The sequence below is a fragment of the Dicentrarchus labrax genome, unplaced genomic scaffold, assembly GCF_905237075.1.
Source record: "Dicentrarchus labrax unplaced genomic scaffold, dlabrax2021, whole genome shotgun sequence".
Classification (NCBI taxonomy): Eukaryota; Metazoa; Chordata; class Actinopteri; family Moronidae; genus Dicentrarchus; species Dicentrarchus labrax.
Genome location: NW_026136712.1, coordinates 14006817 through 14020105, shown reverse-complemented (window position 1 = coordinate 14020105; position 13289 = coordinate 14006817). Strand labels below are relative to the sequence as shown.

At 41.2% G+C, this 13289-nt stretch overlaps 1 protein-coding gene across 2 annotated transcripts; it reads left to right on the top strand.

Moving 5' to 3' along the window:
• Nucleotides 1–1136: 1136 nt before the first annotated feature.
• LOC127373169 (neurogenic differentiation factor 2-like) lies at nucleotides 1137–4724 on the top strand. 2 transcript variants are annotated; one of them, XM_051417358.1, is made up of 2 exons: nucleotides 1137–1435; nucleotides 3367–4724. In XM_051417358.1, the coding sequence occupies exon 2, from the start codon at nucleotides 3380–3382 to the stop codon at nucleotides 4448–4450; it is 1071 nt and encodes a 356-aa protein (XP_051273318.1). In that variant the 5' UTR covers nucleotides 1137–1435; nucleotides 3367–3379; the 3' UTR covers nucleotides 4451–4724. The 2 variants fall into 2 exon arrangements, with proteins under 2 accessions (XP_051273318.1, XP_051273319.1); XM_051417359.1 differs by lacking the exon at nucleotides 1137–1435 and adding an exon at nucleotides 1936–1998.
• The last annotated feature ends 8565 nt before the right edge of the window (nucleotides 4725–13289 follow it).

The window sequence follows — 13289 nt, the reverse complement described above, 5'->3', positions numbered from 1 at the left end:
ATACATTTTATTACAGCATGGAAAAATACTAGAGGAACTACATTTGAAACGAATAATGGACACAGAATTAGTCCAACTGAATAAGCAGTTCCTTACATTTATGTCCTTTAGGATGATAACACAGGGGCACCATGTTGAGGTGTGCCGTGCCTGTACAGTAAGTCTTCTTCAGCAGAGGATGGGACTGGACAGTCATGACCAGAAACACTTTGATCTCATTCAAGCATGTTGGTTGTTTCACTGAATAAAAAGGAAAAAAAGAAAAAGTGAGCCAATAAACTGAACCCCAACAACATTTTGGTGATGATAAAGCCTTACCCCTTTCTATTTTCTCATTCTTATTTTCTCTCTCTCTCTCTCTCTCTCTCTCTCTCTCTCTCTCTCTCTCGCTCTCTTGTCCTGCCCCATCTTCTGGCCCCTCTCTGCAATCTGTGCCTCTGCCACCTTTGGCACCAGCCCGCCCACCGGCACCTGTGCCAAGCCTGGCAACCCAAACCAAGACGCTCTGCTTGGCTCAGTTCAATTGACTCGTTTAGGCAATTGCACCCTGACTCTGATCTTTATGGCGGGTCCCTTATTTATCCCAGGCCTTTGTGTCTTCCTGTCTTATGAATTTCCTGTTGCAGGAAACTCGACTTCGCCTTGTAACATTTCTATAGGGATTTAGCTGTTCCTATTGGCCCTCTTCTAATTGTATCACTAAAACATTCAATAAATTGTGCGGATTATGTGTCGGTTCATTCATCAGCTTTTTCCTTATCCAACACAATCAGTAGCCTGTAAGTAATCCTATAACAATCCAATAATGTGTGAACGATAGCATTGTAAAATTGATAATTATAAGGATTGCTTTAATTATTTCTCGTAAGGGGATTGTTTTCCTAAACCTTCTATATGAGATTAACCCCGTTTTTTCCCAAAGATGGAGGCTAACAGAAGCTGTTTGAATCCAGTGCGTTTTTTTTTTTTCTGTGTGTGCCATTCACTCCTTATTCCATTTTCTCTTTCAGCTCAGTGACAGATGGCGAGTCCCTCTCCCCCAGGGGGAAGCCAGTCTCTGTGAATGCGGCCGCATGTCAATCACCGACTCTCATGTGATGGCTCTTGCCAATGACGTGCCAGCCATATGGGCCTGGCATCAGAGCTGGTATGTAACCCACCCAGTCCTGCCTCTGAGGTGCCACACGGCTCCCTCCACGCGTTTGGGCTCGGGATAGCAAGGAGCAGCAGCAGCAGCAGAGAGAGAGAGAGAGAAAGAGAGAGAGAGAGACAGAGCAGGGTGGCAGGAGAGGAGAGAGAGAGAGAGGTGTGAGAGCAGGAACACAGCGCCTCGCCTGCACAAGCATCCGTGCAGGGCGTGTGGATGTGATGCCCACCCGGAGAGAAATGGTGTAAACAAACCCGCTTTGCCCCGTCACTGAGCTCCACCGCGGAGGTAGGTTGCACGTTTCCAATCAATATCAGACTGATCGGAATGGATCAAGATTTGTTTTTTTTGTTTTCTTGTCTTTGTGTTAACGCCTGTTGTGTTGTGAGGGAGGAATTAGAGGCAGAGCTAATTGCATTTATCTAAATTAGGGGCTCCGATCTCTCCCATCTTTTTTTTTCCAGGCATGCTACGTGATCAGATAGATTTTAGTCTCTCTATCGCTTCTCTTATCGAAGATATTGATCCAGCTACGTTTAATTAGATAGATTTTGTCTAAATGAAACTACAGATCCATATTTATTCCTAAGAGATGGCAGTTTTGCATCCACAATTTGCTTTGTATTGCCTTAGAAAATGAGCACTGGAGAGTGTATTTTATCATATTTTATTTAGAAAATCGTATCTAAAGATGTTTGTGTGTTTGTGTGTGTGTGTGTGTGTGTGTGTGTGTGTGTGTGTGTGTGTGTGTGTGTGTGTGTGTGTGTGTGTGTGTGTGTGTCCTTCACGACGCGCGTCAGAGCACTGTGGGGGTAGAATTCTCCATAGAGATACACAGGCTAATTGACAAGGTATTGGTTGGCATTAATTACATTGTGCTTACAAGATTAGGAAAAAAAAATGCGTCCTTGGACTCCACACACACAGCTGAGCTCAGATTACTGGAGAGAGAAAAATCTGCGAAGATTTTGGGAATGTTACAGCTTTTATATTGGTTTTAAATTTCGCTTTAATAAATAACTTTAGTCTGTTTTTCCCCGAATTATTATTAGATTCGACACCAGGAATCTAAAGGGGTAAAGATCTCCAAAAAGTCAGCTTTCATACAAATTATGGTTCAAATATTTCATTAAAACATGGTCATGTGTCCGTTTAAATAAGGCTTTCATTAATCTAAAACCTGAATTTTTAATTAAGGGAAAGGATTGTCCAGGTCTACGTCTAAAGGCACACTCCACCGCTTTCTCCCAGACATGTAACTACTTTTTAGACTAAAGTTCAGAAAAGGAAATTGTAAGATAAAATGTTTTTTCTTGTGGCCTGTGTGGAAAATGGTCTGGTCCCGAATACATATTACAACAGTTATTGTTCCACTTTATGAAATATCTTTTGTCCCCTTAAAGCGCATTGTACAAAAAAAAAAAAAAAAAAAGAAACCTGTTAATTCAGAGACTTAAAAAAAATGTTTGGGATTCTGTGGTCCAGTGTGCGGCCTGGCTGCGCTGGAATTCCTCCAGGTTGGTAATTTATAGGACAGAGGAGGGACCCGCACTCTTAATGCGTCCCTGGGGGGCCATCTGAAGAAGGCCAGCACCGCTCCCTGGGCCGGAGCTGGAGTGCACAGACCGAGGCACATGTGGAGGCCGAAGGGTGGCCCAGGCTGTTGCTTTATGCCATTAAAATAATCTGATTTTAACGCACACAAAAAAGAAATAAAGAAAAAAGAAAAGACTTTTCACTCTTTCTGGACTCCTATAACAAAATAAAAAGGTCGAAAAAGATACCCACATTATTCACAAACCCTTGAGACGGAGATTTATACACATACAGACGGAGCATGAAAACCGGGGTTTACATTTTTCCACATTAATAAAAAAACATATTTCATACAGCCGTTTGTTGCCTGGATGTTGGGTTTACTAAATCTTATTCACTATAAGATAAGAGAAACAGGATGTAGTTTAAGATCTAAAAGCTGGTCTTGGTAAACTTATAAAAGGGAACTGGAAGGAGGTCTAAATAAGTATTGACCCTCATTAAAAAATGTTAAACTGAACTGAAACTGATAAAGATTATTAAAGATAACTGCAGTCTATTTCCCCCTGGGTACGGGGCATATATACAGCCTACGGCCTTGCAGAAACTCAGAGTCAGATTCTCTTGCTTTGACTGCGTAAACAACAGCAAAGCAGTCCAGCTAAACATTGTGTCTCTTGCAGGTTGCTTGCCACGATGTTGAGCCGTCTGTTCAGCGAGGTGCTGCCGGACGTCCAGAGGCTCGCGGCTGAATGGGTGGATGACAACGAGACCGACGACTGCAAGGACAAGGACGATGATGAACACGATCACCTCGGCGACGACGACCTGGACGAGCCACTGGAAGGCAGCAGTCGAGCTGAGTCTGAGATGGCCGGCGACGATGACGAGGATGATGATGCCGAGGAAGAGGAGTGCGAGGATGAGAACGGCGGAGACAAGCCCAAGAAGCGCGGCCCAAAGAAACGCAAGATGACGGCGGCGCGCGTGGAGCGCTCCAAGGTGCGTCGAATGAAGGCAAACGCGCGGGAGCGCACGCGCATGCACGACTTGAATTCAGCGCTGGACAATCTGCGCAAAGTGGTGCCGTGCTACTCCAAAACCCAGAAACTCTCCAAGATAGAGACTTTGAGGCTGGCCAAGAATTATATATTGGCCCTTGGGGAGATTTTACGCAACGGGAAACGTCCAGATGTGGTGACCTACGTGCAGATGTTGTGTAAAGGCCTGTCCCAGCCCACCACCAATCTGGTGGCTGGCTGTCTGCAGCTCAACACCAGGAACTTCCTGACTGAACAGTGTTCAGATGGATCCCGCTTCCACATGCCCAGCTCTCCTTTCTCCGTCCATCCCTACTCCTACCGGTGTTCCCGCCTCTCCAGCCCTCATTACCAGCCCGGATCCGGTGCGATTAACTTGCGGAGCCATTCCTACGGTCCTGGGTACGAGGGCGTGTACCCGCCGGGCGGAACGTCTCCTGATTATAACAGCCCGGACTACGAAGGCCAGCACAGCCCGCCCGTCTGCCTGAACGGCGGACTGTCCGGGAGACAGCAGGAGACTTCTGAGACAGACAGGAACTATCATTACTCTATGCATTATTCCGGACTGGCCACGTCTCGACCCAGCCACAGCATCCCTTTTGGGCCCTCGGGAGCGCGCAGCGGAGCTGCGCACTCTGAAAACATTCCACCTTTCCACGATGTGCACTTGCACCATGACAGGGCGCCCCCGTATGAGGATCTCAATGCTTTTTTCCACAACTGAGCCCTTTCAATCAGACGTATTGACCTTACAATGACAATCCTATAATGTGTAATATTGTTTGGGAAACAAGAGCTTCAGAAAGGATGAGAGACAGAAAGAGTCCCCTGATTACCTTCTGTATTCTACTGATGTCATCCCTATACTGTTACTGTACTTCCTATCAAAGTGTGTCCAGTAATATCCTGTATGCAGAATGAGTGCAACTGACATAAAAGATGTATAGGCCTAAACATGTTATGACACAAAGAACAGAAATAAAAAAAATGTTTTATAATTGTCTGATATGATTGAACAGATCTTCTGAACATGAGGGGGACATTCACTCTTGGGCTGTGTGAACATGTAGGCCTCAACCAGTGGCTCAGTCTTTTTCATCTATTAATCATAGATCAAAAACAAACAAAGAAATCCTTCTTTTTAAAAAAAAAAAAAAAAGAAGAAGCCTTCACACAAATGAAAACCTCCTCTGAAATAATATCGTCAGGAATCTTTGGCTTCAAAGGGGATTTATCCCAAAAAATCAAATAACAAATGTAGACAGTGGTTTCAACAGGCACATCTATTTTTAAAAACCTTTTTTCCCTTTAAATTAAACATCAAAATGGGTTTTTGTGCAGTTTTCCTTGTTAATAAATTTCACTAATATGATAAAAGTAATTTTACTTCACTTGATTTTCTGGTGAGGGTATTTTAATTCAATCTAAAAGAATATAAATGTGAAATTTGTCTTAATTCTAGCTTTACAAATTAAGAATTTATAGGCTTCTTCAAACTATAAGAAATAAAATGGATGATAGGAGGCACATAACACACAACACTATCATTTTTAAATTGATTATGGATAAGCTATAAATAAGTGCCTTGGCCTGTCGCAGCTAAGAACAGGACAAAAAAACAACCACTTATATTTGAAGGTAAATTTGGACAGTTAAAGTACAGAAATCAAACAAACATGTTAAAGAAATTGACAGAATTAGCACAATGCACATTAAAAATGATACCAACTTTAATATGTCTGTGACAAAAGAATCAGACTATATGTTTTACACCAAATATTTGCACTTTGTGTTTTAATCTCACACTCAGGCTTGGACATTAATGTTGGTTTGAACTCTGAAGTGGCCTTAATTAGACTTTACCACTCCTAAAGACCGTATCTGGCCAAATGTGCAAAAGGTATGCTTCCTTAGACGTCACGTTGTGTGACATTACAGTGAGACTGTACATGTTGTGCAACCTTTGGTTATGCACAGCAACAAGGAAGTATTGGAATAAACACACATGCATTAAAACAACAAATTATGTTCATGTAAAGTAATTTGAAATTCCATACCTGTTAATGAGCGAGTTAAGAAACTGAAATATATTTTTCTTGTTTTAATAGAAAACATTTCTGTGGATGATCATTTTGAAGCACTGATACATTCATCAAAACAACTGATGCTATGTAGCAGAAACGGACCGGCTCACATAAATGATTTTAAATCAGAATGAGCTCTTTAAAACCTGATCAAAAGCAAAAAGACATGTTCCTTGTGTGTTCTTTGACGTTAAGCCATCAGATATATTCAACAATATAATTAAAGTAAGTTAGAGACTGGTCAAAAGGCCTCCGTCACTCAGAGCAGGAGACAAAAAGCACCAACGCTTGACACACAAAGTGTATTTTTAGATTTGTTCTCCAGCACAGTGGAAGTGGATCTGGGCCTGCTCACAGCAGCATGGTTTGATTCAGACCTCTCAGACTTCCCAGGTGAGTGTAAATAATACAACGATCTGGTTAACGAATCACAGCACTCACATATGTTCATAATAATTAATTAAAATACCAACATTAACCAAAAAGGACTAAATGAGTAACAGCTTGATACACCTTTTATTTTATTTTTTTTAAAACCTGGTTGCAAAAACTAATATTTTCACTCAACCTGCAGCATTAAATACAAGAGTTTTGCAGATTCCTGGTATTCAAACAATTATTTACATTAAATCTTTGACCATTTATGTAGGCTTGATCACATCATTGGTGATTTCTCAAATCAATAGTGGGAGCAGGCTCCATCCTTGGACCACTGCCCTGGGTCCCATATGTTGTTGCGGACGTCCAGGGGAAATCAGCACCGGGCACCGCGGGGTGGAAACTGTCCCATCCAGCACTGACCCAGGCAAAAAAAAAAAAAAAGATGCAAGCAAATGCTACATGGCAAGGAGTTACACTGAAAAATATGCATTTCTTACAGTGAGAATAATAATACATATATTTTTAACATTTTTAATTTGATTTAATTTTTGCTTCAAAGGCCCATCTGACTCACCAGTCGGGCAGGTGCAAAATCAGGTAAATCAATGGCCCGTTGGTTTGAAATAAAGAAACCCAGGGATGGCATAATGGACACACACGTGCACATTATAACACAGACACACACCCACACACACTCATCTCTCACCACAGATTATATACACAGTCCAAATGGTTACTAGCAGCACCAATAATAAATGAATAGATAAATAAATAAACACATTTGAGTGCCTCATGTAATAATTGGACAGGCTGCAATTTTGTTGATAATCAAGGGCAAACAAGCAGGAAGCTGATTTCTTATTTTTAGATTATATATTTTTCTCCTAAAATAACAGGTTTGCTTTTCCGTATCAATAACAGGACAACCTTCATCAGTGTGTTATGAAAGATTCAGAGCCTAGTTAGCTTTTGTTTAAAATAAATTAGCTCACTTTATAGCTGAGACCCAATGAAATTAGGCATTTTGCATCAGACTACAAAAAAATAGTGTCTTCACTTTGTGCTAGTCCAAATGAACGAACATTAATAATTGTGAGGAAATTAACAATCTATGTATCCTGCAAACTGCTGCGAGGGTTCTTACTTTGCCTCATTCATTATAAAGGTAAGGTAATAAACTGAAGTTTATAATTTTGGCTATAGGCTACATCTTATTTTGAAAATTAACTTAACTTTGATATTTATTTCCCTAGATAGATAGACAGGTTTCTAGTTTTTAAAAAAAGAGCTCATCCATCCATCGACCCGCAGGTTGATTAAATAATAAGACACTTGTATGAGTGGTTGAATGCCTCAAAGCAAAGTGCAGTCATTTAAATATTTAAACATTTCGGTGTTTTGTACAGAATTAGGTCATCGAATAATCCTCTATATGACACCGAAAAGAGTCCGTCTGTGATATTTGCAGGATCCCTCTGTGTCACGTTTAGTCTACTTAAGTTCCCAGTCCCATGTGAAGGGCAGGCCTCGGAGGACAAGGTGAGAGGCACATTTCTGATTTTATTTTCTAACCTCTCAGTTAGACTGTGGAGTTTTTTTTTTTTTTTTTTTTTGTTTTAGTGAGGAGGGGCGGCGGCTGGCAGAGGATTTGATAGCGGTGCGCAGTGCCAAGTCGCTAAATGTCTGAGCACCAGTAAAGCCAGAGACCAGTAAAGCCCACCATCACCAACCCGGTGCCAGCTGCGCCACGTGGCAGCCAGGCGGCCCCTGCCAAAGTGGCCCTTGTGGGAGGGACCCAGTATTTCTTTCCTAATTCACTCAGCATCTGTTCATTATTCTCCACCGTTAGAGGAGGCTGAGTGTCCGCACGCGGCCCCCCGGACCAAAAAGAGACCTTTTTTTCCCCCGGTCACGCACTTTTGCGTTAGACCTCAGACAGACCCACGCGTGAAACTAATCGGACATTACATGCGGGGTTAAAGAGGTGTTCTTCAGATCCTGTCAGGCAGCTTCTGCAGCAAACTTTGAGACTGTGTCGGCGACTTTTAGGCTAAACTCACCTGTGGGTGCAACCTCATTTAGAAAATTACATTTTATCCAAAAACCCTACATCAGTAAAAACGCATAGTAATATTAAAGCTATTAGATTGATAATTATTATCATTACTACACATATAAAACCACGTGAAAGCGTGAATTAAAGTGAATTAACCTTTGTTAACCCTTAAAGACCTGCACAGATCTCGGACTAAACGAATAATCATATTAATTCCTTATTATGATGGAGGCTACTTTTACTCATATTTTTCTGAGCTTGGATTTACATGTCACATCCCAAGTGGGCTGTCACCGTCATAATGTAATGGTCAGTCAAAATATCTATAACAAATAGGCTTAACTGACGCAACTAAAGTCCATAAAATCAATTAATTGGGACTCCATTCAAGCGTAATTGTCCGAATGAATGTTTATAAAATAGCATGTAATTACTATAATTAAATAATCCAGCACAGGGCTCCATTTAACTGCTTTAAAACTGATCTGCTAAACTCGCAGCAGAAACAACACAAAGTAGGCCCAGGCCTACAGTAGCGTAAATCTCCATCTGGAGAGTTTTACTCCCATTTGTCAGATTAGGTACACATTTATCGGATTAATTATTTTGGGATTAATCTGAAAAAAATATTTCACGGCACTAATCAGTGTCATAATCATAACATAGAGCATGATGTTGTTGTGGGAGAGAGGACAGTGACTGAGGTGGGAAACCAGAAATAGACCAACCTCAAAATAACAATTTAAATATTAAAAGATGTGTGACAAAGTGCAGTGTTTGTGTTTGTGTGTCTGTGTGTGTGTGTGTGTGAGTGAGAGAGAGAGAGAGAGAGAGAGAGAGAGAGAGAGAGAGAGAAAAGCTCTATGATGTATATGCAACATGTTTTATTTGTCACATTCTCCCCTTTTTTTCCCACACACCAGTTGAAGAGAGGGCACAAGAACAAAAAACACCACTTAGATGAGCTTGTCTGGCTGCACACGGTACTAAATTTGGGAGTCACCTCCACCGCAACGGGCATTCGGTGCCACTGCATCATGCTCACCTACCCTGCACCCTCCCACCAACACCACCACTACCACCACCACCCTGCCAGCCTGAGCGCCACGCCCAGCTCTGTGAAGAGAGATGAAGCTGGCATAGGGTGAAATTCCACTGCATCTGTGGAACAATGGTAGTAGTGTGTGATTGTATACTCCCTGAATGCCCATCCCTGCTTGTGGCTAACTGTCTTTGTGTGTTAGAAGGAGAAAAAACATGCAGAAGGTGTGAAAGTATCAGACCTCATTGTGGTTTTTTGGTCATAAAAACAGTGAAACCGAACCGCTTGCAGACTTGCTGTCGAGTATAAAAGCACACAGAGCAGAGTGAGGATTTGTCATGTTTGATGTGTGTGTTTGCCCCAAGTGTGTGTGTGTGTGTGCAGTGTACAGTCTGTGTTGTGCATGGTAGGGTATAGAGGTTGTTGTCACTCTGCACAGATGGTGGGAGTGTTTTTTATTTATTTTTTTGGAGGGGGGGTGAGGAAATGAGAAGGGGAGGGGAGGAGGGGAGGCAGAGGAAAAGGGAAAGGAGAGGCGAGGCGAGGAGGAGGGTTGCATCTCTGATGCTGCCATGCCACGGTCACGCGGGCAGCAGTAATTGGCCTCCATATTGAGGGGTTTTGCGGTGCTGCGGGGTGGGCAAACTCCCAGCTGGACCTGTCAGATGGTATTCAATCCAGCTCATTGCCCTCGCATCCTCTGCTCCTTTCTCCTCTCTTTCCCTCTGTCTCCTCTCCTTCTCTGGCATGTTTGCTTCTTTTTGTTCCCCCTCCTCTCCATGCCCTTTTCCCATCTTTACCGTCTCGGCTTCATCCCACACACAAAACTTGCATTATAACTCCCTCTCTTCTTTAATCACACACCCATCGCTTCTCTCTTTTTCCACACAGCACTTTCCAATCCCAGCATATCACTTTTTTCCTCACCTTTTCTCTCCTCTTTACTTTCTTCTCTCCAGTTTTTCTCACCAATGGCACATGGTCACTTCTATCTAACACGTTCAACTTCTTAAAGTACATCACACCCTCGCCTAGCTCCTCCATCGCTGGTCACCCACATCACGTACACACACACACACACACACACACACACACACACACACACACACACACTCTCGCTCTCTCTCTTCACATAAACACACCCCATGCAATTGGTTCTCCCAAGAAACAGAACACCCCTGAAATTGTGTCTCTCTCTGTCCTCTTAGAGTAATATTTTACTGATCATTAACCAAGATACTGTCAAGAAAACGGTTGCTTTCTTTTTTTCAAGCATGATGAGGTAGAGATGTCTTGCCAGATGCTGATGCAGGTCAAGTTAGAGGGCAGGAAAAAACAGCTGGGTAGCTCGTATAAATTTTCATCCAGGTATTTAACATGTAATATCATGAACTGACGTTAACTGAGAAGACATTAGCTAAGAAAAAGTGGGGTTGCATTGCAGAACAAAACTTACTTGGATATGTGAGATGGTGAGTTTTTTGTTTGGTGCTGCCCTCATGTTTTTTTTTTTTTCAGGAAACAGTAAGAAATAAGCACCATATACTAGATTTCCAGGCTCCCTGCCAAAACTGCAAGGGTGGCATTATCAGGACATACAGATGGAAGCACGGACAAGATATTCTCAAAGAGCTTTAGGTGAAGCACAGAGGTGATAGCTGTAAGGCTAGAGGGGTGATCTGGTGACTGAGGGTTTTAATCTGTGAACGTCGATTAACATCTTCTCTGAATTCATCAAATAGCATCACAGCATCCTAACCTGACCTGCTCCTGCATCTCCCACATCAAACAATGATGTACAATATGACTTGCAAAGTGATTGCTGGACATACAATAACTAAAGAGGCTTAAAAAACAATAAGACTAGGTTTGTTGTTTACAGTAACAGTGGATGTGGCAGAAACCATTTCTCTGCCGATAATGATGATAATGAGGAATATATGCATCAAATACACCACTGCTGCTGTTAGCTGTCAACATGGTTAAATACAGTTATTTTCAAATAGTAAAATGTAGGGAAATTAAATTAAAAATACCTCAAACATACAGTAGATGTACTGTGTTCACAGGTATTGTGTCTTTGCTCTGCAGATTTTTCTTATAGGAATTTCATGGAGGGGAAAGGTAAAGAAAAATGAAGACAAGAGCTTGAATATCTCTATAAATTGTGCTTCTTCTATACATTTTTGTGTTGGATCAACTATAATATTCTTTTCCTCTGTTGGCTCACACTTCACACTACCTCTTATGAATGTATTTTTACATTATTGCATGTTTTCTGTGTCCAACCTTTTCATGAAATGAGCAATATGTGGAATCAAATGTAAAATAGGATAGAATTTTTTTTCCCCCAATGTACTTAAAGCAGAAAATTCCCATATATGAAAACATTTAGGTGCAACTACTGAAAAAACCTTTACTCTAAGTACAGTAAAACAGGTATCTGCCAGGTGTGTAGATTTAATTTAAAGTTCAGTGAAATAGACCCATGCTGGCCACTATCCATATGTTTCCATAATGTCCCACTCACACGCCACAGACAGCCCCCAGATGTAGCTACACACTGCACAGCGAATACAACATAGCATAACAGCAAATGGAAGAAAAATAAGAATAACAGGAGAAGAAGGTCCGTTATAGCTTCCAATTAAGACTGAGCAGAGGAACAAAGAGCACCACCTACAGAAAAGTGCAAGTGATACCACCATCCTGACCAGACAGATGCGGTGCCTTGTCAGTGAGATAATAAAATGTAAAAAATAAAATAAAATAAAAAGATATCAAGGTGCACATTTACAATTTGCCACTAAATTCTAGCCCCTTTTCCGACGCCACATCTCATAGAATTAAACTTCATCTTTCTCATAAATACATGTGAAAATCTGCAGAATAGAGACAAAACAAAACATAGCAACCAGTTTTTTCTGCGACTATGAACTGTGTCTTGCCCTTCCTGTAGAGATCGTGCCGTCATCACCATCGTCTCTTTCTGCTGGTGTCTGCTGCTTCGAGGAATCAGCAGTGTGGGGTTGTAATGGACTAATGAACAGCTGTCACTGAATTTAAACACTCTCTCACACATACAGAGACTACCACAGTGTCCCTCACACATGCAGATGCTCACAACACACACACACACACACACACACAGACACACACACACGCATCTACGCATCTCTTTAGTCGCTGGCCTTGACTTAGCAGCACACCCACAGGTTTTGACTTTGTGTGGATCTGACCTCTAAGTGTGCATATGTAACACTTGTTTGCCCAGTTAATATTGTCTTTGATCAAAAAGGGGGTCAGGGAATGTAGTAATTTACTACTGTTTTATTACATAGATCTATTCCTGCACATTCACATAGTTTTTTTGGGCACATTTACAGTAATATCTGTTATTATTATTAGGCTATAATTTAATTTTCTGCCTATTTTTGCCCTAGTTTTGTAGTTGTGACAAAGTCATGTTACAATCTGATTTTATTTAGTCAATTTCTAAGAGCTTTAGCTAATTTTGGTCACTTTGAAAACAATTTCCAAAAATCAAAGCAAAATTCAAAATCAAAAGAAGACACAACATCATAAAAACATAAAACTGACATGAGTTAAGACTAAGAAAGCAATGGACTTTATATTTTGGTAATCCAATTACAAATTACCAAGAGATTTGTAAGCTTAACTGTAGTCTACTTGTATCCAAACGACAAAACGGGAGGACTCATTTTGTAACTTCAGCTTTAAATAATTGACCGTATCTCCTCATTCTGCACTGACTTTAAAGACATATTGTGGTATCTATTCTAAACCTGTCTATAATACATGTATATACGTCTATCACAGCAAAATATTGCAAAAAGAACAATCTATTAAGTTATTAAGGAAAAATATGACAGCGTATTATTAACATACATTAAATATATCAATGTCACCATTTGTATATCTCATGTTCTGCTCCTTCTCCTCAGAATCGGATAAATTGTACAGGATGTCAAACAGGCTC